The sequence below is a fragment of the Drosophila albomicans genome, chromosome 2R, assembly GCF_009650485.2.
Source record: "Drosophila albomicans strain 15112-1751.03 chromosome 2R, ASM965048v2, whole genome shotgun sequence".
NCBI classification, from domain to species: Eukaryota; Metazoa; Arthropoda; class Insecta; order Diptera; family Drosophilidae; genus Drosophila; species Drosophila albomicans.
This window is the reverse complement of record NC_047631.2, coordinates 26,942,419-26,969,759: the sequence shown is the minus strand read 5'-3', so window position 1 is coordinate 26,969,759 and position 27,341 is coordinate 26,942,419. Positions and strand designations below refer to the sequence as shown.

Sequence of the window (27,341 nt, the reverse complement as noted above, 5' to 3'; positions counted from 1 at the left end):
CTACCTTCTCTTCACCATTGAAGTCTATATATCAATCTCTCCATTACCTTTCTTAAACGTTCTTCCGCGTATCTTTAATCTATAGTTCATCTGCACTCGTTTATCTATCTCTTAAGTATCTATCTATCTTTTATGTAGTTATGTTGTTTTGTAAAATTGTGAAATTCTTATGTAAATATGATGTCTGCTGTAGCGGAGTATCTACTTTGATTTACCTTATCTTGCTGAAGCTCTTCCAAAGCTTTCAGCTTCTCGATATCATCAGCAGCATTGGCATCACGCTTATCGTTGCCAGCAGCAGCGTTGACCTTCTTCGCCTGCTCCCCATCGACCTTCTCCTTCTCGGCATCGGAGTCCTTGATGGTTCGGCCATTGGTAGCGCTATTTCCGCTGGCATACGAAGCATTGATGATCTGCTCCTGATCCAGGCTAAAGCCCAAATCAACATCCTGCTTGTACAGCACCTCAGCGATTTCACTTTCCTGCAAAAGATACAAAAATTAGATTTAGTTTCATATTTCTATTTCGTGACGAAATTGCGAGCACATGATCAAAAGTAAAAACAGCTGCAAATATACATACAAAACAATTAAAGTTCCTCATTTTAGCGCGCACTTTTGTTTTCAAATTTCAATTGAAAAAAAGAAAGATAGATAGATATATAGTTGCTCTTAAGCGTTGTCCACATGGGCAAGTGTCTAAAGAGAGACTGACTGACTAAGCGAGCCTTTGACTACGTCTGAAGAATCACCCACACACACAAAAGCAACACACACGACTCTATTTACTCTTACAATATTTTTTTTTATATTTTCACGAGTCGCTTTTTTAAGGCCTGATAAGTTTATAGATAAAAACTACGTCAACAGGCGGCGTTTCGCGTTGACTAACCGAACAGATGGGGCCCCGAAATAAAAAAAACTAAAGGGAGCATTACAAATATTTATCAGTTTTGCACTTTTGCAGAAAACAACAAAGAACAAGAATAAAGTAAAATGTTATTGGCAAGTTTCTAGAATGCTCTTTGCTTTGGAAATCGTAGCTTATTGATTTCGCAGTGCAAAGAGCAGTTGGCGTTATCAATTCTTCGCTCTTTCATGCTTATGTGGCTTATCATTTTGGCATTTTACTTATAGTGTTTTGTACTTAAGAGAGAGAAGAGGAAGAGAATGAAGAAGAATGAAGGGAACAACAAAGAGAAGAAGAATCGTCGTCTGCTGTCGATTGAGTTATCGCGATTGAAAAATTCGCAAATTCATGCGGTCTTCGGCTTTTGGTTTTGAATGTGGAGGAGTCGTTTCGGCCCTCAAATTAAAGCGTTAATGATGCATTATTAACGCTCTCTTGCTTCTTGGTCACATGTTAATCCTTTAGCGGAAATTTTGTAGTCAGGTAGTTTGGCAATCGCAATCGCAGTCGCAGGGATAATCACAGGATAATGCCGCACATTAGTGCAGAACTTGCCACAGAAGTCAGTAGTCAGCAACAACAACAAGTGTTGCAAGCAATGACAGACAGAATGCAACACTCAATACAACGGAAAATATGTCCGAGGCATGACAAAGACGCAATCGCTGAACAAGTCAAGACCATTGATGGCTTAATTAAAATGTTTCAGCATTGTTCCCCTTCCCTCGAAACGTATTTCGATTTGGATTCTTTTTTTTTTTTAATTTTTCCTAAGCGACATTTTTTTTTGTTGTTAATTTTTTTCTCTCGCTCGTCTCGGTTTTAGTTTTTTTTTAATGAAATTGTTTGTTGTATTGTGAGTGAGGCTTTCTTGAACTTTTCTGCGTTCGCTCTGAAACAAAAAGCAATCAATCATCGACTGTGTGTGTGTGCGAGTGTATGTATGTGTGTGTGTGGAACCACGCCTATCTCCTGGATTACTCAGCAGTATGGCGGCGGCATCATTGGTCTCCTCAGTCGAGTCGACTACAGAGAAAAAGAAGAAAGCAAAAATGAAAAAAAAGGGCCGCCGACGTCAGCTCGCTGAGCCCAATCAATTGCTGCCGCGCAACGTTGACTGCGACGTCGACTGCGCTGCTGTTGCACCCTAGGGAGCAAACACGACACATGAATGTATTGGTGTATTACTATGTGTGTGTGTGATTGGTCCCCTTCTGATGCGCTGCACATGCTGCGCGTTGCGCATGTTCACTCCAAATGAGTTATTTCAACGTGCGTGCGAGCGAGTGCGATAGCAAGTAGTAGAGAGAGTGAAAGAGAGAGAGTGACAGTTGTAGTGAAAGAGGGGGAGATGTAGGGGTAGAAGGGAGGGGAGTCGAGTCCTGGCTACTGCTTATTAGGAAGCATTGTCGTCGAAGCATGCACGACGAACAGCAGCAGCTGCGATGTCAGTGTAAAGTATCTGCCAGCTACAAAAGTATCTTACAGTTGCAGCTCACGTACAACGCCTAACTATGATAAATGCTTAATTAAAAGCAAAGGCCAGCAAACCAGTAAATGAGATACTAAAATAACTTGGAACAGATAATTGTTCATTGAAGACTCTTGTAAGATTAATCTATAAAAAACTATCTGAAACTATAAGATTGATCAAGCTGCTTAAACACAGCCCAATAACAGCATTTGAAAAATTTAGTGAAATAAATAGGTAAATATTATATGACTTTGTCAATTCATCATTGATGAAAGAAATATACAAGAATCATATATAGAACCCTAAAATTTAGATACTTCACAGTCGAATGATCAAACTTCCTAAATGTATATAAATGTATAAATGCATATTCAAAAAAAAGCTTCCGATACTTCAGAGTAGGTGAAGCATGCTGCTAAAATACATCTAAACTTTACGGATTTGGCAATCATAGGTGAAAGAAATTTACAAGATTTATATAGAAGAAAACACTTAATAGATTCTTTTCACTTTTTTAATACAAATGAAGGGTCTGTAAAACATCTAGAATCATTTGCTTGAAATACTTCCAAGCTGCTAAATTGTATCTAAGCTACATTAAAAAACATTTAACTAGGGATGGATGAAATGTATTCAAAAACTATATTGCATAAAATGGATGAAATGTATTCAAAAACTATATTGCATAAAATGGATGAAATGTATACAAAAACTTATTAGACCTCTTTAACTTTTTTTTAAGGGTAAGGGTCTCGAACCTTGAACATTGTTTTACTCTTTAAATATTTCATAGTAAATTAATCAAGCTGCTTTAAAAGTCACTAAAGTTCGAGTGTGAATAAAAATGTAAAAAACCTAATAGACCCTTTTTTACTTAGAAAGGGTCTAAAAAATATCTAATCTTATTATTATTATTCGCAGTAGATTGAATATCTTCGGATGTTCATCTAAAATAAACACCGTATTTATGACCAATATACAACACAATCAATCAATTACGTTTTAGGCTAGTCTCTTTTTGTCACAACCAAAGTCGTAAATCGCTTTGCCAAGTTCGCGCAAAAACAAATAATATGTAAAACTTTGTAAGGGTTTTTAATTATAGCCTGATATATAGACCGATAAGGTCTGTTGCCCACGGTGTCTAAACACTTGAGGTCTTATCGGCAAGACGCTTGCGCTGACGCTGCTTGCATATGCCTGACACTCTGGCACTACGTGACGATTCACAGTTATAAATATGTACGTATAATAAGGTAAATATAATATAGACATCATTAAATAGGGTTACCAATTCACTCTGACTGGCTAACGTACTAAATCGGATAAGATATGCATACGATATGTAAAGAATGTCGTATAAATAAGTTGGTTAATAATAGAAGCAATATTTGAGGTTTATAAAATTAGAATAAAAATGTATATAGACGCTTTTGGACAGTGTAAACTATCAGCTTATTTTGGAATAACAAAATAAATTAGTTGGTTTAAAATAGCAGCAATATTTGGGCAATATAAAATTACAAAACGAATATACTATATAGAAGACTTAACAGTATAAAAAGATATGTAAAGAATGTTGTATAAATTAGTTTGTTAAAAATAGCAGCAATATTTGGGGATCTAAAAATGACAATTCGAATATATATAGAAGATTTCTTACAGTGTAAACTATCAGCTTATTTTGGAATAACAAAAGAAATTAGTTGGTTTAAAATAGCAGCAATATTTGGGCAATATAAAATTACAAAACGAATATACTATATAGAAGACTTAACAGTATAAAAAGATATGTAAAGAATGTTGTATAAATTAGTTTGTTAAAAATAGCAGCAATATTTGGGGATCTAAAAATGACAATTCGAATATATATAGAAGATTTCTTACAGTGTAAACTATCAGCTTATTTTGGAATAACAAAATTTGGTAATAAGTATTTCACCACAACACGAGCATGAAGTCTGGCGATAAGCAGCTATTGCTCCCGTAACTGATACCGTCCCCCCTCCCTTGTTCCCTTCTCCCTTTCAACGCCCCCCTTGGCATAGTAAATTCATGGTCAATAGTTGAAGAACGAAATCTATATAGACACATAAATAAATAAATATCTTTATGAGTGACCTTGAAGCGGACTTTCGTTGCAATTTGTTGATTGATATTTGCAACAGAGTTTCGCGTGCCTCGCTTTGGGGCACGTGTGGCGCTCTCGTTGTGCGAAAAACAAGTGAACAAATAGATCCACATAGTTGGGCTTACAAAATAATATAGTAGAGAAGCGTGTCTCGAGGTGGTCGACGACATTGATAAGCGGGGGGCGCGATAAGGTCTAACGTGAGAGGGAGTGTGAGTGAGAGAGAGACAGATTATGTAGTATTATATTATTTTGAGAAAAACAAATGATAGCAAAACGATTGCGTGTGTTGTTGTGCATGCGGTGATGTTGTGGTGTCTGATCGAATCTGATCTGTTTGCTGTTCGCTTGACAATCAATCAATGTGTATCACAATATTGACACTTGCCGCATTTTGCTGCAACAATTAGTGGGCCATTAAGCTGAACTGACCACAAAATAAGAAGAAAACAAAATACAAAATCGGGCTTCCACCTTCCACAAGATAAATGCATTTTTGATCCTCGTTTGTTTTTTGTCGATTCTATGTTTGGCGGCAAATGATGAAAGTGCTCGAGTGAAAGCAAGTGTGTCGGCAACGTGGTAGAAAGTGCAAAAGAAACATACAGAGACTGGAAAAAGGAGACCAAAAAGGAAGGGAAAGGAAAGACAGACTCAGACTCCGACTCCGACTCAGAGACTCAGACATAAAACGAGTGAGGCTAAAAGGTTGGCGAACGTCATTAATAAAGCCTCGCTAAGATTTTGATGACACCTGAACTGACAGCAGCACGAATGAGCCCAGGCAAGATCACTTCACAGTGTATCTGTGTATCTGTGAGATACACACCGACACAAAGTTGCAGGCGGCAAACTGTGGCGCATATTAATCATGTGCTCGTCAAGCCTTCAGTCAGTCAGTCCGTCAGTCAGTCATTGCCCACCAACAAAGCCGCAAAAATTCAAGTGGCCAAGTGTTGCATGTCTTTTTGTATCTCACGGATTGCACAAAAGTATCCTGCAGTGTCGTCGTCGCTCTCTCTCACTCTTGTTCTCCTCGTTTGCGGTTGTTTGTGACGAGCTTAATAACTATTCATTTGTGTCATCGCTTTTGGTTATTGCGCTTTCATTATCACAACTTTTTGCACTCAACACTCATATAATTCAACATTGCGCCGCCCTGCAATCGATTTGACATTTGAACTTTGACAAACGGGCTTGCTCTTGCTCTCTTTCTCTCTCTCTTTCACTCGCTCACTCACACAACACTCGAACATCGCGTTGGCATAGCTTCGTCTCTGTCTAGCACACACACTCGTATACCGTTATGGGGGTGATGGACTCGCGCATTTTGTGGAGAGTTTTGTGCCAAAAGCTTAGCACCGTAATTAACGGCATTTAATTATGGAAATTAACCATTTGCGAGCACTGTGAGAAACACGACAACAAAAAACATCGGCGCCAGGCAAAAACGCTTTTTGCTTCTTCTCCACACACACACACATATATTTGCACATTTTTTTTTATATTCTTTTTGCCCCTTGGGGGTAATTAAGTGGAAATGCAACGTAATTACAGTCAAATGATTTTTCAATTTGCCATCAAATCTTCGTTGCTTTTTCATCATCGTTTCTGTTTTTTTCTTGTTCAACACTTTGCCATGTGAATAGAAAGTTGTAACTGTTTTGTTGTATGATTGTTGTTAAATATTATTAACCAACCGCTAAATAAATGTGCATATGCTTATACTCCTCGTTGAGACACATGGCTGCTTCTCTTGTTGTTGTTTGCTTCCTCTTCTGCTATTTAGAATGTTTTCCTCTGTTTTGTTTAAATCAAATTTGAAATTGAATTAATTTCCGTTGTCTCACACGACACACACAGTTGATTATTTGCTGCTTTGTACTCCCAATGAGCTCAAATCAGACTGAAAATTGATGTTGTTTTTCAAGCCCTAAAGTCATATTTTTTGTCGACGTCGTCGTCGCCGTCGTCTGGACTGATTAGCAACAGCAGCAGTCAAGAGCTGCCAGCAACGAGCAACAGTGAGAGCCCATAAATATTTGATTAGTTTAATTGATAAGTATTTGTTTTAACAATTCCAGCGGTTCAACAAAGAACTAGACAAAAGTCCAAGAATGAAAGCTCGCAAAAAGCAAATCAAAATTCCCCCAAACGGAAATACCCACTTTACAATGCTATATCTATATATTGTTAAATAATATAATTCATATCTATTCCTATAAAAATCGTTCTTCATAGACAATATTCACTGTAGCCACCTCATAGTGATAAGCTAAATATAAAACAATTCTAGCACAAAAACAAGCACGAATTTTTATATGACAAATCCCCAAAAATTGTTTGATAACAGTATAACAGCATAAAGTGTGCTACACCAACGAAACCAAGCCAAGCGTCAACTGTTAGAAAAGCTTATTGAAAACGCTTTTTACAACATGGTTGCAAAACACGCTAATCCACGCGGTTGGTGTCTCAACTATGTGCTTTTAACCGGCAACATGTTGCGTGGTGAATTTATAGCAGCAAATGTTGCCAACGAGTTGAGTTTAGGGTGTGGTGAAGAGCGCGTGTTGCTGAGAGCGAGAGAGCGCCAAGTGTGCTGAATATGAAGAAAAACTTATAAAGTGTGGTGTGTAAAAATGCCGGTAAAACAGCTGTTGGCATTTCGTCGCCGTTGTAGTTGTTGTTTTTGGTGGTGGTGGTGGTGAATGCGGTTGCAGTTGCGGTTACGTTACGTTAACAGGCAGCGGATACAAGATCAGAGCAGAGCAGCAAGATAGGGGCGCGACAGCATTTGATTTTGATCGGAAATTATAATACAACAACAGTACTCGGAAAAAAATGTGCACATGGCACTTTCCATTATAAAATGAGGGCAACTTTGTTGTTACGAGGCAAACAGAAGAGCGATAGAGAGAGAGCGAGAGCAAAGACGCAGCGTATTTCGCATGAAAGCGAAGTTCAACGAAACTTTTCAACATTTTTTGTGTGCCGTGATTCTGTCAAGTTTATTTATTCTTTCGCCCTGCGCTCCACCGACTGCAAAAAAAGAAGGCGAGACCCAGACCCCAAAAATAAGACGAGCAACAACAACAGAAACTGTCAATATATGCGAAAAGACAAACAAAAGCTAAACGAGAATTGAGAAGCTTTGTGTGTGTTTTGTTTTTTGTTTTTCACTTCTCGTTTTTGTGTAAGAGACGCGCTTACAAAATTAGCAAAGCTTTTAAGCATAAGGTAGACGACATTCGACGTGCAAAACAAGCGTGAGACTGCGCGACTGTCTGACCTCATCTCTCTCTCTCACACATACACACACAGGCGCTAATACATACACACTCACTAATACAAAGCTACAGCTGCGCGTACAGGTGCCAATATAATTGGCGAGCATTGAAAAGGAGAAAAGAAGAAATAGGGGAGATGAAGAAGCTGAGAATAATATGCGGGGAGCGAAGCTAGCGACAAATTAAAGATGATTGATTAAGAATGTATGTATGTACATACATATGTATACGTGTGCTAATTAGACCGTGTGCAGCGTTGCTTAGAAAGTGTGTGATAACTGTCTGGCTGAGTACGTAACAGGATTTTGGTAAAGTTGAGTTGGTTCAAAAAAAGTTTTAAATATAAAAGGAGGTTAAATAAATAAATGAATTTAGTATACAAAATTTAAAAAGCCAAATAAATGAATTTCATATATAATCATGAAAAAAAAAAATGAATCCAAAGCATCTATTATGTTAAATTTTGATTTTTTTTAAGTTAAAATATTAATTTTGAAGTAATATAATAAACCCTTTAATCTATTATGATAAATTTTGTTATTTTTTAAGTTGAAATATTATTTTTTAAGTAATACAATAAATCTTATAATCATTGTTCGAGTAAAAATAACAATAAAACTCAATAATAACGATTATATGATTTATAAAATTACTTGGATTTAATCTATAACTTTATTTTAGAGCTAAAAGCAATAAACCTCACATAGATTGATAACGATTTCATTTTTTTGCCTAAAAACGTTGTAATTCATTTTGTGCTAAGTTTAGTCAAAGTATTAGCAAACCAAAAATAGAAAAAGCTTTCATCTAATTTACTATTTTTGTAACGTTCGATAATATTGCATAAAGAGGGAGAGATTTAATGACTTCTGGCAGTGAAGTAAATTAGGTTACATGATGTAAGGTACACTACCTTTATATAACATGTAAAACTTTTTTTTTTTTTGCCAAAACAAATACTTTGCTTAACTCTCTCCTTATAAAGCTTGTTCCCATTGAAAGTGGATTAAATAAACATTCATTTACTTCCTACTGGAGTTTTGCTTACGTATCTTATGCAAAATGGCAGCGAGAGTGCAAGGTGAAAAAAAAAGATTCGCAAACTCTATATATAGAGAGATGTATCTGGCAATTATAAATAACCAAGCTGATCCATAAAACTGTCAGCGGTCGAAGGACAAGAATCAAAGCCAAAGCGAATGTAATTTGCACAAAAAAAAAACAAAAAACAAAGTGAGCGGTGTTCCATTTGATTATGCAGCGAACAAAAAAATATCTAGATACATAAAAGCGAAAACACAGATATAGATACAGATATACAGCAGAATTGTACATATGTTCAATGCAAATTTGCATTTGCTGCTGATCTCAAGAACACGCGAAATGGGAAAAAGATTTCGTGACATGATCTATAAAAAAAAGAGTGAGTGAGCAAGACAACAAAGCAGCAAGAAAATGCATGGAAAAACCATGGAAAATGACAACAACACACAAAGTAAAAAAAATATATAAACGTATATATAACTGTGTGTGCTGTGTTGTATGAGCACATAAATATTTACATTCAGAAGTATTTAAATTGCAATTTGCAAAAGTGAAATACACAAATTTAAATGCAGCGCAAATGTTAAATGTTGACGGCATTCGCGATTCGATTTTTAAAAATAAAAAACGATTGCAGCAATTGATGCTTTAGTCGTTAACGAGATACCCTGTAAACTACCCACTTGAAAATATGATGTGAGATTGTGTGACTAATGAATCGAAATAACAAAATGGAAGCACAACTTGCTGTCAGTATGAACAATTATAAATAATTTCATACATTTATAAATAAATGCCTGAACATGAATTTTTTGTTGCTTCTTTTGTGGCGAAAACGTTGAATGACCCAGTTGAGATCGAAAGCTCAGCATCGATTTAGAAAGCAAATGCTACAGAGTTCACATTTGCTTAGAGAGTTTTGTGACCCTTTGAACTTCAGCCAATTAGAATTACGTATAATGTTCTCATTTAACTAGTTCCTATATACAAATAATTCCTCGATTTCATTACCAGTTTGTCAAAACAATTGAAATGTGACTGATAAGTAAATAAATATGTATTCACAATACACATGTATTGAACTAAAAGTCATGCTGAAAGCGCACATTATCTGAAGATAAGCATAAGCTAGGTCATGATTGTTACAATTCGTATTTTGTATTTGTCTAGGCAACAGATTGTATCTGGTTCGCTTAGTTGTTTTTTTCCTTTTTCGCAAACTATGAAAAGGTAAATAAATGAAGCGAAAACAAAATCATGACTAGGCCACACGCAGCTCTGACCGACAGATGGCGCCACTGCTGCCTAAGCAAACTTGTTTTGCGAATATCTGCTAAGTTTAGCATGTGATTAAGCTGAAATTTTTAGGATAGCTCAAAAAACGCATTTGGTTAAAGCGCCAAAAATTTGCATGGCAACTAAAAGAAATCTGCATAGAAATCCATATTAAAAATTGCAAAAGTCTACATCTTATATAGTACATGCTTTTAAAATAGGCTAAAGTAAGTTTATTGAGTTTAACCCAATAAACAAATTCAATTCTTTACAGCAGAAAGCTGCATAAACAGTCTTGCAACGCATTTTAAAAAGTTTCCTCATTGTAAACAAATGAATCGATTTAAAACTTTAAGGGGAAGTCGAAGCGAAACACAGCAAACATTCCGAGGTCCGTCTATAAACTAGATTTAACTAATTCGTGTATCTAATTTAAAGCAAAGACAGAAAACAAAGAGAAAAAAAAGAGGCAAATGCAAAGCCAAGTGTTAACTGTTGACTGGAATAAGTCAAGCAAAAGGGCAGCGCCTTCATTAGCAAGTCAAAGCCACAACTAGGTGACACTGTTCAGCGAAACTAGAGAGAGTGAGAGAAAAGACGAGTGTCTACACGCAATCGAGCTGAAATTTTCAGGATTGAACGACATTGTCGTAAGTTTTAAGTGTGCTAAAAGAAAACTACAGATAACAAATCTTTAGATAAAAGAACAAGTAATTGCTGAATCGAGTTGAAATTTTTAGGACTGAACTACATTGTTGCAAGTTTCAAGTGTGCTAAAATCTAAAGATTGCAGATTCAAAGTTAAAAAAGCGAACAATAGCTGAATCGAGCTGAAATTTTCAGGATAGAACGAGCCTAATATAAGCTTCAAGTGTGCTAAAAGAAAACTAAAAATTACAGTTTCTCAGATAAAAGAGCGAATATTTCCTAAATAGAGTTGACATTTTCAGGATATAACGAGATTGACGTAAGCTAAAAGAAAACCTAAAGATTGAAGATTCTCAGATAATAGAGCATTCGCTCTCAAATGCTCAATCGAGTTGAAATTTTCAGGATAAGAAAACCTAAAGATGACAAATTCTCACATTAAAAGAGTGAATATTTGCAGAATCGAGTTGAAATTTTCAGGATAGAACGAGATTAATATAAGCCTCCAGTGTGTTAAAACTCGGAAGGAAATTCGCAATCGAGTTAAAATATTCAAAATAAATCAATCAAAAGTAGGTATTAAAAATGTCACATTTTGAGTGAGTTTACCTCCTCAACGACCTCCACTTCGTTGACAATGCCAAATGGCTCCTCGCTGGTCAATCCCTCGACTTCGCAGGCATTCGACACGCCAGCGCAGTCCTGCAAATCCGTATCGGAATCGTGCTCTCCGAATAGGCGACTCAACAGCAAATCATCCTCATCATCATCGCCATCGTTATCGGGTCCAAAAACAGTCAAACTACCCGAGCTACTCGGATGCGGAGTGCTGTCATTCAAGGCATTCGGTGTATCCGCACTTGGTTGATTCAACACATTGGCACTGCCAGCGAATCCATGAATAAAAGCAGCCAAACTCAGATCCAATTGCGTGTTATTATGCGCCTGTTGTTGACCATCCTTGAGTGGCAAATTGGCATAAGGATTGCTAAAAGGCAGATCGCCATAATCATGCAAATCGGCCAGATTTTGTTCCCATATCGAGCGTTGATCCTGCAGCAAATCGGGCGACAAAAAGATGTCCAATTCCTGAGCAGCAGCAAGTGGTGAACTATTCGTGGTCGTATTGATGTGAATCTCTCCCAAGGCTGCACTTGCTGCTCCATTTCCAGCTGCCGAAGCAGCCGCTGCAGCTGCCGCCGTGTTGCCAACAGTCACCGACGCACTTGCTCCACCACTTGGATTACTTTGAAGGTCCTGCAGAGCCGCTGTTTGCACACTATTATTCCCGGTTGTGTTGTGTAGATTCATGACAAAGGTGCTGGCATTAAAGCTGCCCAGCGGCAACTTGTATTCCCCACCAGAGTTGCCATGATTCAGAGCTGGCTCATCAAAGTGCAACAGATCCTCAAGAAGGAACGGAGTCATGCCACCTTTGCGATTGCCATAGGGTTGATGCTGTGACTCCATCATGGGCACGGTGCGAAGCATTTCCAGTTCCCAGCCATCGCCGTGGGGCAGCTCGAGTTGAGCGTCCCAGCGACGCAGTCGCTGTTGCAGCAGCAGCGATGAGTAATCGGTGTCAACGTGGAGCAGGCTCAAGGCCAGCGCCAGTTGAAGCATCTTCATCGCGTATGCCTTTTTGTTTGAGATCATTTTGATGCCGAGGTTAAAGCAGCTAATGTGTGTGTGTGTGTGGGTGTGACAAGCGACAGTTTGTTGAGGTTGACGTTGTTGTTGTTGCTGTGTGGTGTGTTGTTGTTTACCCCACCTCCTCCTCCTCCCCTCGCCCCGGCACAGACAACAGCTCGTTGGCTGCGCCGTTCGTGCGTTCAATGACGTTTCCTTGCGCGACTTTTACTTATACAACGCTATATATGTACATATATATCGTATATATACGATATCCAAACGATATTTACTATATAGCAAACTTATTTGTTTAAATCGCAATTCTCCTGTTCTTGCTGTTTTTCTATTAATTATTGCGTGTGTCCTCGTGTTTGTTATTCTTATTGTTGTTGATCTGCAATTAGACAAATACGAAAAGAGAGCGCATTTTAGTTTTATATACTTAGAATATAGCTGATTAGTCAGCAGCTTGTCAAAATGCATAAATGTTGCTGTGAAATGTGCTTTGTTGTGATCAAAAGAGACCTTGCTTCAATCCCCATGTATGGAAGAGTGTATAAGGAAATGCATTAATCAATCCACTTTAAATATACATATCTCTATAGAAAATGTATTTTCATACCAAATGATTTCCTTGTCAATGCAAATTAACTAATACACTTTTGATTGCTTCATTTGATGAACTAATTTCTTGAGTGCATTAGTGTTAACAACACATGTCCTGCAATCTAAATGATTATCGATTATCGATTACATCGATTACTTCAACTGTGCAGCCTTTAATTGAAGCTTTGTCTAATAACACTGCACTACACAAAACCAATTGTGTTTGAATAAGAAATTAAATCGATCTATTGATAAGATAACTTTTTTGTTTCTTTAACATTTTATTCAATTCAAATTGAATCATTTTATTTATATCTATTATTATTAGTTGAGGTTTATTTTAATAATAAAACACTTCAAAATACCAATTGCCTTATTCAGCAAATGCTGAATGGAAATTAATAATAAATAAAATTAAATAATCGCATGTGATTTATATTTTTTGGAAAAACTTTTCATTAAGAAATTATAAATCGTGTTCAACTACTCTATTATTTATTTTTTGTTAATTTTGACAGTTTTAGCTGTCAATGCTCTATACTATATCACCTTCATATTTGACAAGTGCAATAAAAGTTAGTTCTCGATTTCAATTCAAAAATGTGCTTTGATTGAAAAAACGTTTTGACTGCCGCACCTAAGCGAGTGTGTGTGTGTTTTGTGTATGTGTGAGTGAATGAGGTGTATGTCTGGCTGCCCCCAGTCTCATTGAACCTCCCGCTCTCTTTCTGTCTCTCCCTCCCCTTTTTGCATTGACAGCCTAACGAAAATAGCGACAGAGACTCAGAGGCAGCAGGCTGCGTGAACTTGAACTTGTTCAAGGTCTTTAGTGAAATGGTTTAGAGTGGTGAATTGTGTGTTAGACAAAGACGCACAGATAAACCCAAACGCAAGCAAGTTCAAGGACAAAGTCGGACAGGTTAAAGTGTGTTAACAAAAAACGAAAATATTTCTTAGCCAAATGTTATAAACATTCTTTGTTCCACCAACCAGAAAATATAGTAAACTTTAAACAAAATGTTCGTTCGATCGCAGTACGCATACAAATGCAATGCTCAATGAGTGATTCCATATGAGCGAGTTAATGGGTGAGAGTGAGATGCGTGTATGCGTTTGTGTAAATGTACATATGTGTGTGTGTGTGTGACAAGTGCACTCACCTTTTTTTCTCCACGAAATTCGGCTACAAGAAGAAGCTCTGCTGCTGTTGCTGACTTCAACGGTAAAAACTGCGACGCAGTAAATATTGTGGGGTTGCTGCTGTTTCTGTTGTTGTTTTTATTGTTATTTGCTGCTGCAGAATGTGCGGCTGTCAAAATCCAGCAACAACAAAAACAACGTCAGCGCCAACGTCAAACGGCGCTGCCGACGACGCAGCTCTCTTTTCTCTTCTCTAGCTCCGTTTTTGCGTTGAATTTTGTTATTTCTTTTTTTTTTTTTTTTTGCTCAAACTGCACGCGGCTTTTGAATCAATTTCAATGTATTGTAATTAATTTTCCACCAACTTTTTATTACGAGTATTGTTGTGCTTATGTTTTGATTTGAATAAATTCACTTTTATTTTCACTTTACCCTGTGGATTATAAATTAATTAATTTCACCAATAGTATTTTTGTTAAATATTTATTTATTTTTCCGTTATTTGCGACGTCCTTGAACTTGGCCAATGGACTCTCGTTCTAACACTTAAAAGCGATTTCTTTCAATTTGCACAGACGATAAAAAGAAAAGCACACTCGCATACACGTCATGTAATTATAGCATGCACATGTATTGGTGCTTTGCAATTATTTGTTATTTGAAAGTTGTTAACTCTCCACACTTTTTCTACGCACTATTTCAAAGCACGCATTAGCTATCTGTGTGTGTGTGCGTATGTCGTCTCTATGTGTGTGTGTGCGTGGTGAAATCGTCATTTGTTTAATAATCGTTTATATTTTTTGGCGTGTTGTTGCCTGTTTTTCTTTTCGCTATTTTGCAATGCCAATGCTTATTATGCTTTATGTCTGTGCATCAACGTTTATTTCTTTGTTTGCTTTTATCGGCACATTCTGCGTTCGTTTTTTTTTTTGCCTCTGTGACTCACACACTAACAAAATGCCGTCTGCTGTTTTTTTGCCAACACACACAATCACCTATACAATGTTTAACTGCATGACATCAATTAACTCATACTTTTAATTAAAATGCAAAATAATTGAATTTTTATAGCAATCAAAGCTCAGTCAATAGCACACACACACACACACACATTTCACATGCATTTGAAGGCAACAACAACAACGCAGCAGCAGCAACAGCGCCAAAGCCGAAGAAGAACAAGAACAACACACACACACATACACAAGCAGAACGCACAAGCACATTCACACAGACAGCAGTATAAACAAGATGTAAATTTTATAGCACAAAAAAGAAACTTCTAGAACAACAAATCAGTAATTGTTGCTTAGCCAGCCAGCCAGACAGGCTGTTGTTGTTGCCGCTCTGCACTTTGTATCACACAAAATAATATTTATCAAACAATAATTTCGTCGCTTCATGCAGGGCTTGCAACATGTCAGCTGAGCGACATCGAGGGAGAGCGAGAGAGCAACACACACACGTATTGCTGAATTGAGTTTGGCTTTTTCATCTTGTTGCTGTTGCTAGCCTCTTGTTGTTGTGTTTGTCACCTCAGCACAATGAGATTGCATTTTATTGTAGTGCAAGTTTTAAAAACAATTTCTATCGTTTTAAATGTTATTCCGGTTAACAAACAACACGCACTCTCTCACTCATGCACACACACACACACACACAGCGACAGAAAACAGTAAAATTTTTTTCTTCATATTTTTTACGCGGTCTCGTTTTCTGTTTCATACATAATTATTGCGACTTTCTCTTTGCGTTGCGTATTCGTCGTCTTTCAAAACAATAATTTTGTGTCGTACCGTAAATAAAGCGAGTGTTTGTTAATTTTTACTTCCGTTGCGTTTTATTTTTCTCCCAATTTCTTCACGACTCGACGAGCGTCAGATTTCTGACGTCTGTTCACCGCACTTTGGAAACAACAAATACAATTTATGGCAACGTATGGCAACTTTGCTGCTGCTATAAACAGAATTCTGTTACTGTTAACATTTTGCTATCGCACTTAATACGAATTATCGAAATATTACTCAAATTGGCACTGTTAATGCTCGGGCGAACTGTTAAGCAACCTTTACCACACTCAACTGAGCAGCTCAGCTGCTTTTTAGACGAAATGCTCTCGCTAAAATCAGAATTTGGTGAATTTTAACGAGAGAAAGGTGAAAAATAAAGAAAGTAAAACCCAGTTAGCTTTTTACTAGCGCTACAAAGCAACAATCAATGGGCAGCCAAAAGTTCAGCAACGTGCTGTAAGCTTTGTGTAAAGCTTTTTCAGCGAGCTTTTCATGATGGCGGCTTAACATTTGCAAATGTAAAAGTTTTGTAATTTTATTTTCAACTGTAATTCAAAATCATTTATGCTCGCAATTTCATTAATATCAAGAGTATAAATTGAAAGCTTACCAGCGTGTTGTAATTGAAACCAAAGATCGTGTTTCGTTGCACATTCGGTGTTTCCAAAGATTCGTTAATTATGGTTGTTGTTGCCGGGGTTGTTGGCGTGGACAAATTAGCAGGTGTCGAGGCTACCGTTGGTTTTATTAAAAGCCTACACATTTTTGGGGTCTTCTTCGGGTCCAATTTAGTTGAAGTTATGGTGTAGTCATCCATATCCTTCACTGGTGATAGCGATTGCATTCTGGGCAAATCCTCCAAATCAATCATCTTGTATTCGAATTAATTATATGTTGAGTCACACAAAAATACTGCAAATACAAAAAAAAATAGAAATTTGCACAACAAATATGCACATAGATATATGAATTCTGCTTTTATTGATAAGCCATTAAGTTTATTTTTCCCAAACAACTACATACATATATACGCATTTGCATACGCACTCACACAAACGCACATGTTTCTTATCTGCACTTGCATCTACAGAGCGATTAAGCTCATTGGCTCGGGCCCATACACATTTAAATGAGTGTGTGTGTGTATGTGTGTGTTTATCAAGCGCGCCTAGCGACCGCGCGACAAGAGAGAACAATATCAGTGTCAGTGTAAGGTGCGTTTACCTCGAGGGGGTCGAATAAGAGAGAGAGGGAGAGAGAGTTACTTAAATTCGATTGGTAAACAAAGTTGCTGCTGATCTCAGTTCTGTTCTCAGAAAGGTGCGGCAGATATTTATAGTATAGAATCTTTGCTATAAAATAGATGGTTATATTAACTACCGGTTGGAATTTAGGGTCGCAGGTCTTTGAAGCTTTTAAATTTACATAAATAAATACGCCTAATGTAATTTTGGTTCCATAAATATCGTAGATAAATAGCTAAGACGAAAGTAATTATAAATGGTCATATATTATTTACATACATAATAATTATTGTAATGCGATTTCAATGATAAAAAATAGCTTTTACGAATCTTATTTTTATTTTGCACAAAAATAATTATGGTTTAAACTTTATTGAAATTTTTAATAACAATATATAATATTTAAAATGATAGAATCAGAATTTTATTATTTGAAGAATTATTACCCATAAAATATCGTTAAATATGTACTGAATTGTGATTTTTTTTAAATTTTCAAAATGAATCCATTCATTTTAAGAGATATTTCTCAATAGAACGTCGAATTTCACAAATGTATTGCTAAATTGCGTCTTTTTTTTTGGTATTTCCAGCAGTTCGCACCTCTATAGAGTAATCCTTAGCAGAGCACCCCCAATTTGTTATTATTCTATTATTTTTACTTTCGACGATAACATCGCTGTCGAGTCAATTTCAGTCATATATTGATAAGTGTGCTTCGAAAGTTAAAAAAAATATTGATTAGACAAGGAAAATTAAGTTCTTCGGCCATACGAGTTCGAGTATATATGATTGCAAATATGTGTATAAGATTATTATGGCCTGATAAGATAGCCATTGGCACCATAGAGGTTAAGTTTGAAAAGCGAAACGGTTGTAAACGATATGGAGATCTACATACCACTTTGGGTGTTCCTAGCCCTTACTATCTATGAGTTCCAACTGTTTCGGCTAATCAACAAAAAAAGAATACAAAAACACAAAAAAAAATCTGCGCAATTCAAGCGATTATTACATACATGGGCTAAAGCCTAAAGAGGCGTAACTGAAAAAAGTACTTGCACTGGTGGAATACCGGTTATTAAAATGTTAAAACCAGTCAAGTTGACTTTATGACATGACTATGTGAAAAACTTCTAAAGCTTCCGCTTAAAGTCGTGCTTAATTGCCTATCATAGAGGTCTAATAACTCCAAAATTAACTAAGAAGCACCTAGTAGATGATTTTAGTTTTAGTGCCAATTTTAATCGGGTTTAGTTCTTTGTTTCTTTGTTAACTCGATCCATATCTGTTTCGCTGACTCACAGCATCTGCAAAAGCTTTTTTAACGAGCTTCGTTGGCACTCGTTTTGTAGCTTTCAGATCGAAAGTCATGTTAAGAGGTGCACTACTGTGTGTATTACAGTTGTCCAACTTTCCACCGCACGAAACGAGTAAATGTTATACGTAGTATCTATCTATCTTTAACGATGGTGTGATGTCGTCAATTTATGTTTAATACATACTATGTGAGCAGAGATGACAAAGCATTCATGACTTTGGCAATGATCAAAATTTGGTCGAAACTGTAATGCTGTGTTGTTTGTCGACCAATGCAAATTAACTAAGCCTTGTGCGACGACAGAGAGCGTTAAAAACCTGTTTATTTTCAATACTTAACTTCTGTTTTTTCCCCATTTCTATACCCGGTAGCCATCCAGAAGAAGGGTGTTCTAGTTTAGGATCAATCGAAAGAGAAGAAGCTTGGATGTATAAATATTGCACAGAGATTTTGTATAACGTTCTCTATCCATTTATATAAATCCCTCAATCTCTGAGAATACAGAAGCTAGAGTCACGAAATTTAGTGACAAAACTCATGTTGATCTTATACGTATAAAAAAGTTTAGCTCCTGATCCTCCCTGCCTCCTCTCCTTTTTCCTTTGAGAGCACAGTAAAAAATCCTCAACCCTACAGCTTGTTTCGTATTCTCTAAAAATAGTTCCGGATATTTGTCAGTCCAGCAGTCTTCACTGCAGCTTTCTTACTCGTTTTTATTTCTGTTCAGTTTTGCCTTATCGATACCTGCCGGATCAAAATCACATCTCGGATGCGTACAAAGTGCAAAACAAGCCTCATATTGACTTTAACAATTACGCGAGAGCCTTCTAAATAAAGTACTCACATCATGTATAGTAAACCTTTCCAAAGAATCTCGAATTTCGCATCCGTCGCACGGAATTTGAATTTCGTATTTTGAAAAGTATAAAAAGTAAGTATCGTGTCAATAATATTAGCACTCCTCAGACAAATTGCTAGCTAGTAATTACATTGTACACACGTATCATCTCAGTTACGACTTATATTATATATCATTTGATTCAGCCGAGCGAGAAAACGAAATAAACAACAACAAAATGGGGAACGAAAAACAATTAACTCGAAATGTAATACTATGTACCATAGCAATTAAGAGAATTATTTTGATATTTGTTCAACTCTAACAACACATGTATGTATATAAGATATACTATATAGTATATAGTTGAAAAACCCGTTAAACATTTATTAACATGTGCAATCAAGCATTATACATATGTATGTTTGTTTGTATGTATGCATAGATATTATAATTTGTCTATGTCTATATAATCCATAGTCTTCCAATGCGAACGCAAAATTCATTAGAATAATAAACGTAAATATGTATTTATTTATAGCACAAAATACCCTGCGAAAAGGGCGTGACCAAAGGGTATGCTGCAGTTTCAAAATAAGCACTTGAATAGATACTGTACTTGATCGATTAAAATTCATGACAATCGGACTAATAATAGCTCAATATGTACATAGTTGAATATATACCATACGCTACTATATCTAGTGTGATCATCAGGGGGATTTTGTGAAGTGCAGTTGCTTTAAATAGTGAAGGGGTCTTAAATATAATTTATGACTTTGATAAGACGCAGGTTAAAAATTATATTTCATTTGTTGTGGAAAAAAGTCTCTTGTTGCGGTCTATTTTACTTTACAGGGTATTGCGCAGTCAAGCAATTGGTGCTGCCTTTTGTTGATGTGTTTTGGGTTTAGCAGGAAAACAACTCGATGACCACATGCCGGTAATTTATACGAAAACATCAATACTATTAGATACTTCACATACTTAACGAACTGTTCCCGTTTTTTTTAATGCAAAAGTTACACAGGGTGTAGAATAAAACAGGGTGCTTACAGTCACTGCACTGAGCGAGCTTTGCTTTGTTTTTTTTTTGACAGACGCAATTCAAATTTACACAAACATACACGCACACACAACCATTGGCACTCAACACACGCATACACTACAGAGATACTGCACACACACATATATACATATATCTATATGGGAGCACTAGACACGCGCTTAGTTTGTTGATTGTTAATAGGGGCGCGAAAGTGTTGACAGCGTTTTGTGTTGCTTTAACTTTAACGGCGCAATTTTTTCGCCATTCGCCATTTTTGATAGTTTAACGTTTGTTCGGTGCGAGAACTATTTAAATTAATTATACGAAATTAAATTTAACTTTTTACATACATGCGTTACACTTTTGCTTTTTTCTTTTGTTTTGTTTGGTAAATTTTGTAGTTTTTCTTTTGTTGATCACTTTGTGTTTTGCTTGTTGCATACGATTTTCGTACTATGTTTGCGGTCTTTACGTCAGATTCAAAACAACATTCCACAGGTGCTTTTGAAAAGCTTAAGAGAGTCGAGAGTCGGCGTGCGTATGTTGACGTTCTCTGAACGGTTCACAATATACTGAGCGACCATAGCGACGAATGCCAATATGAATGCCGACGCTCTTCGCTTCGGTCAGCTGGTCGGTTAGTCGGCCGACTACTCGTCTACTTCGTCCGCCCTCGGGCCCCACAACGCGCGCTACGATTCGACACGCGATGGCGCTTCAAGATAAAATGAATAACAATCATAACAACAACAAAGCTACACAGCCAGTGCACAGAACTCTCTTTCTGTCCTCTGCCGTTGCTCTTGTTTGGCACAGCGAGAGTGTCTGATTGTGTGTTTGTCACGCGTGTGTGTGCGTATGTGTGTGTTTGCGAGAGATAATATTTATTGAGCCGTCTGCCATAATTTTCAGCATGTTGTCGTCGGCTAGTTTTACATAGAAAAGTAGCATTTGAGCGTTAAGACACAACAATGAGATAAGGGGCACTTCAAAAGTGATAAGTCAAGCGTATACCCTGGAAATATTGTATTTCGATAATTTAATCATTTCGGTTCCGCCTCTTATCAGATTTCTTATCTTTCATTCTGAAGTACAGGGTATAAAAGCGTCGTATCTTGTTTGCTGATGCAATGCATAATAATCGCTTTCTTTCGCACTCTTCTCTCTTTCTTTCTCTCTCGCGCGCTCTCCATTGAAAAAGCTATCGATATTTGTAATTGCAGATAAGGCCCTTGGATGAGTAATGTTCCAAACGATTAGTATATTTATAGGCAGCAATAAAGGGTATATGGCTATGGCATTCGACTTACCCGATCCAAATGTTTATTGATTGCCTCCCTCCACCCACCAACACAAAAGATAAATTATTGTTTGTTATTTTCTATTACATATTAGTTATCATTTTTATTTATATGTATTCCCATTTGACTTAATATACATAAATATATATATTCATATATTTGCTTTCATACAATTAGATTTACGTCTTTAAAGTTGCTTTGCCTGCATTCCATCTATACTTCTTCTTCCTCTTCTTCTACACAATTTTCCTTATAAAAGATGATACAATAGATAAAGCTTAAGAACAGTCGCAAATAAATTTCGTCTAATAAAATTAACTAGAATTTTCATATTAAATGTTATACAAAAGATAATTTCTATAATCCATATGGGGCGAGACTTAAGAGAGACGGAGGGGGAGAGGTCAGCTTGATAAATCCGGAATGAGAACAAATATGTGGACGGATATGCGCAAGTATACAAGTTAGATAGATCTAGGGTGTGAATGAAGTCAAAATAAATAAAGAGCAAAACTGGGATTTTTGAGTATATAATGAAGTAAATAAATATTTACATCGAACCAACACTAAACTGTCATAATTAGAATGTTCTTCAAAGTTGATGTTGTTGTTGTTGCTGTTGTTAATGTCTCTATATATAAATTCCTAGATGAATGATTTGTAAAACTTTCTAAATTTCGACTTGATTTTAAGTGTATGTTTGTATTCGGTATTTATATTAAATTTTTTTCCCTTGGTTTATACATTTTTCGAAAACAGTAAAATCGACTCCAAAACTTGTTTCTGGTTAGCTAATAAAGTTTGTTGCATTTTGCATTTTTGTAGTGTATCATATTCGTTTTTGTCATATTTGTATCATCATAATAATTTTTGTTTTGTATCTGAGCAGATTGACATTTGTTATTGAGTATCTATCGAGTTAGTCTTAGTGTTTAGCTAAAATAAAATTCAATTCGAGCCACAAAAGCCAAAGCAGGTCTAAAAATATTGGAATACCAATTAGCATTTCGAGTTAAACATCTCTCGCTAGCCAATTTTTTTGTTGTTTGTTTGTTTTTGTTTTGCTTCTTTCTTTTTTGGCTAACAACAACGCGAAAAGCGGCAAGCCGGAAGATTGAGTCAAACATATCATCTACCGCTTCAGACCTACCTGATAAACCTTACATTTGCTTAAAGTGAGTCTATATATATAGAAATAATCAAGCCTCAAAAGCCTCTGCGGTTATCAGTGCTACTCTATTAAGTATAGCAGCTCTTGAGAATATATTATATAGCTATATAGTCGACCAGAGATAAGTGACAGATGTGTTGTTTTTGGAGCGTTTGTGTAAATCTATTTCTTGATAGCCTCACGCCCCCACCTTCAACATAACTGTCAGATTATCAACATTATAGCCACAACATAACTTTATGGGTTTCGTAAAAAAAAGACCTCATAGATAGTAAGCTATTCTCAGCTAACTATTATTGCCTGACTCAATGTTGTCTAGAAGTTATAGCAAAAAGATTCGAATCTAGTTTATACTATGTGAAAACATTTGTGCTTATCAATTGTACACCAGAAAAAATACGAGTAGAACTTTGTCTTGGCAAAAACTCATACATCAAATTTAGCAAAAACCCTTGGAGATTAATTGCACTCGAATCAGGTCAGAATTGTGATTAGCATAAGCTTACAAAATGGAATATTGAGCATGACTCAATAATAAATTCGAAAAATTTGACTAATTTTTATATAGGATTTTAACTGATCTTTACTATTCGAAAAAACGAATTTTCAGAAGATTTTAATTTGCCAAAGAATTCTGATTAGCGTAAGCTTAAATTCGAAAAATTTGTCTAATTTTGATAAAGGATTTTAACTGATCTTTACTTTTCGAAAAAAAAAGAAATTGCATTTGTTAATTTCACCTGCTAACTTTCAATAAGAAGTTAAATCTACGATCATAAATGAGACTGGAATCATGGTAAAAAGTTTAAAACTTTAAATTGAATTAAAGTGTAATCTGATTTATAAATACTGCTATGTACTTAATGCAAGTGAAAGTAGAAAATTTGTAATATTATGTGCAGAAATAAAAAGTGTCTTTTTGTTTGCCGCTTTATGTTATGTACATATGTATGTATGTGAGAGTATGTATGTCAATATGGATTAATGTATATCGTGACTACTATACTTGTTTTGTTTTTTTCGATTTTGTTTTTGGAAAAGGAAGATATCTGTGATATATGTATATCTGTGTCTATATCTAGATACATACATATATATCGGTTCGCACACATATACACACAGACACATACAAGAATAATGCCTAACAAACGATGCTTATTAATCCTAAATATGCTATACAGATATATATATATCTTATATTTTTTATATTCATGTTTCTTTTTGTTGTTTTTCTGTTTTTTTTTATCATAATGTTAATGGATTCATAGTTGTGTGTTTTTGCTGAAAAAATATGTTCGATCTGTTTTCGCTTAAATATTACTTAGCTTTTGTTTTGTTTTTTGTTTTTTCTTGTTATTTGTAAAATATACACATACATATACATATACAATATATAGATATATCTTTATGTTCAGTTGTAGATAATAGAAAATGGCATCAGTATGCATTATACTCCATATACTATAACTATAGATATATGGTATTTTTTGTTTTGTTTTGTTTATCATTCTAATTTACAGTTTACAGATTGAATTTTTTGCTTGTCTTTTTATCATTTTTTAATTTGGTGTTAACTCATGGGCCTAAAGGGCGGGAAGAGAAAGGGGGGCAAAAAGAGCTGGATAACTTAAAGTCAAACTAATGGAGAGATCTCGAGACCCTGTCGATATACAATTTTTTTGTTAAATATTTATATATTAATATATATATATGGCAATGATATGGTAAATATTATTATTACTATGATTAGCTCCCGAAAATTAGTATGTATGTATGTGTGAGTGTGTGTGAGTGCAAGGAACATAATTACAAATGATTTAAGAGATCATTTCCAACCAAAGAATTTTAACTAATAATCATAATAATGCTCGATGACAATTTGCAAAATTCAATTAAAAGTCCTCTATCGATGCGAATGCAAATTACTTTCCACCCATTTATAAAGCGCTGTCTGAGATCTGGCGACCCATTCCACATTCGAGGCAACGCTGCTCAGCGTCATGTTCAACACGGACATTCCCTGGCCACGTCCGAAGCGATGCACCAACGATTTCAGCTGTAAATGGAGGGAGTGTTATTAAATTGAAATGATGTATTTGTATTGGTATGGAAATCTTTATTTTTAATATACTAAATAGTTCAAAAGTGCGAATAAAATAAGCAAACTGGATGTTAGAACTTTTCTGTGTAAATAAAGAACATTTTTAATAAACTATTTAATGTTCCAGAAGTATAACATAAGAGGGCATTAGAACTTTTATGTCTAATCGTAACTGTATACTTTTTTCATACAGAAACATTGAAGAAATAATACTAGAATAATAAAATAAAAAATATACTTAAAATTTAAATACAGAAAATAAAAATACTAAAATAATATTCATACTTAGCATACATACTATAAATCAGAACAAATAAAAAAAAATATTAAAATATACTACAAATTTAAATAAATACTAAAATACTATTAAATTTAAATACTAAACTCTAGCTATTCAATTTAGGAGTATATATATTTTTTAAATACAGAAAATAAAAAAATATACTTAAAATTTACATACAGAAAATAAAAATACTAAAATAATATACATACTTAATATACATGCTATAAATCAGAACAAATAAAAATATATTAAAATATACTACAAATTGAAATAAATACTAAAATACTACTAATTTTAAATACTAAACTCTAGCTATGCAATTTAAGAGTATATCTTTTTTTTAGATAACAAACACATACAAATAAATTAAATTCACTTTTTATTACAATTTAAGAGCAAATTTTAGAGCTTTTCTACATTAATGTTAAATGCTGTAAATGCATATCAATAATTGTGTTTATATTTAAGAAAAATTATTAAAAGAAAATGAATAAAAAATGAGTTGCCTCAAAATTAGTAATAAATAAAATTTCAGTCTCTTTAAATTATTATTACGATCTAAGAGTAAAGGCCATTAGAGCATTAGAGCTCTTTTTTCTTAAATAAAATTTAATAATACATACTTAATAATAATAATACATAAAGGAATATATGTGTATATAAGAAAAGGTAATATATTTAGGGAAAGATTTTATAGTCAACTACTTACTTCATCGTAATCGAACTTTGTGGCGCCATATTGAGTTATGGCCGATATCACTTTGGCAAAGCTAATGGTGCCCGGTCCCAGACGCTTCTCCAGCTCAAACCATTTGGCCTGGAGGAAGCGACAAGCCATCGCACCGCCCGTCGGTGTGCCCGCAATGGCCTTGAGCACCTGGACCACCTCCTCGGTGGGCAGCATGGTGACATGCGAGAGCAAACGATTCTGCAGCCAAGCATCCTTGGTTCTGCCCAAGGCACGCAACAGCTGCATGCGTTCCACAAACGTTTCCGAGGTGCGTTGCAGCGTCACAAAGCGCTCCCAGCAATGTTGCCAATAGATGTATTCACCAGAGAGAATTGAACCCGTATAAACCACCTGAGGGGGGAAAAGGAATTTATGAATTTCAATTTATATATTTTACTCTATAGCTGACTTACCTCTCGCAGATTGGGTGAAATGGCCGAGCCATTGTAGTATAAATATTGATTTAGCATATTCTTTGCCTTCGTAATGCTATCAATATCCTCCCACAGCACCGAGGCCAGCAACACTTCAGGACGCATGAGTCTGTAAAGAGATTTAGATTATAAGTTTATGTTGAAGGTATTTATCTTTGGAAGTTTTGTGTGCAATAGAAACTTTCACTTTAAGTTTAATTTTTTAGTTAATCAGCTAAGCTATTTAATCATTTCTTTCACTATTTACATTAATACTTTAATTATAATACTGCGCTCCTTTTATTTTCTGTTGAACCACGGTTTCATTGCAATAATTCTGTGTTCAATAGAACCCTTAATTTTAACATTAATTTTTATACCCGCTACCCATAGGGTAGAAGAGTATTATAACTTTGTGCCGGCAGGAAATATATATTATCGATAGAAGAAGGCATCTCCGACCCTATAAAGTATATATGTTGATCAGCGTCCACAGCCGAGTCGATCTAGCCATGTCCGTCTGTACGTATGACCTAGACCGAGCTATAATTTTTTTTTTACAGCATTTTTACTTTAAAATTAAGCGTAATTTTAAAGCTAATTTTGGTATTTACAATAGTAACTATAGTCTAGGTGATTCCTGAAAATTAGGTTGCGATCCGATAAAAATTGTAGAAGTTATTAAAGAAATACTTTTGTAAGCTTTAGCTGACAGTCTGGTATATTCTGCAATCTAGGTAAAATTTGAATGTAGTATTATATCGATATAACAAATATACAATGTGATATATTTTCAATACCGCAATATTTTACCTTTATTCAAAATTGTTAGCGGGTATCTTACAGTGAAGCACACTCGACTGTAGCTTTCTTACTTTTTTAGTTTATTAACTAATCTATTTAATCATTTCTTTCATTATTAAATTACATTATTAAATTAAATATAAGACCT

The 27,341-nt window shown here is 35.4% G+C and overlaps 2 protein-coding genes across 9 annotated transcripts in view; both read right to left on the bottom strand.

Annotated features, from left to right (window-relative positions):
• The window catches only part of LOC117573886 (segmentation protein cap'n'collar), a 50,662-nt gene extending 29,709 nt beyond the window's left edge, over positions 1 to 20,953 (bottom strand). Inside the window, exons 1-3 of one of the 3 annotated variants that reach the window (XM_034257373.2) lie at positions 20,741 to 20,953; positions 16,550 to 16,851; positions 216 to 482 (exon numbers count right to left, since the gene is read on the bottom strand). In XM_034257373.2, the coding sequence (XP_034113264.1) occupies positions 216 to 482; positions 16,550 to 16,810 (528 nt within the window). In that variant the 5' untranslated portion in view covers positions 16,811 to 16,851; positions 20,741 to 20,953. Of the gene's footprint in view, positions 1 to 215; positions 483 to 6,214; positions 6,388 to 11,380; positions 12,798 to 14,169; positions 14,591 to 16,549; positions 16,852 to 20,740 lie in introns of those variants that run through there. The other 2 variants (XM_034257372.2, XM_034257374.2) reach the window with 2 other exon arrangements.
• A 2,643-nt stretch (positions 20,954 to 23,596) lies between these two features.
• Positions 23,597 to 27,341, bottom strand: part of LOC117574269 (endoplasmic reticulum aminopeptidase 2) — a 31,998-nt gene continuing 28,253 nt past the window's right edge. For all 6 annotated transcript variants that reach the window (XM_034258010.2, XM_034258012.2, XM_034258013.2 and 3 more), the window contains 3 exons: positions 26,390 to 26,519; positions 25,956 to 26,327; positions 23,597 to 24,918 (listed from right to left, as the gene is read on the bottom strand). In XM_034258010.2, the coding sequence (XP_034113901.1) occupies positions 24,766 to 24,918; positions 25,956 to 26,327; positions 26,390 to 26,519 (655 nt within the window). In that variant the 3' untranslated portion in view covers positions 23,597 to 24,765. The remainder of the gene's footprint in view (positions 24,919 to 25,955; positions 26,328 to 26,389; positions 26,520 to 27,341) is intronic.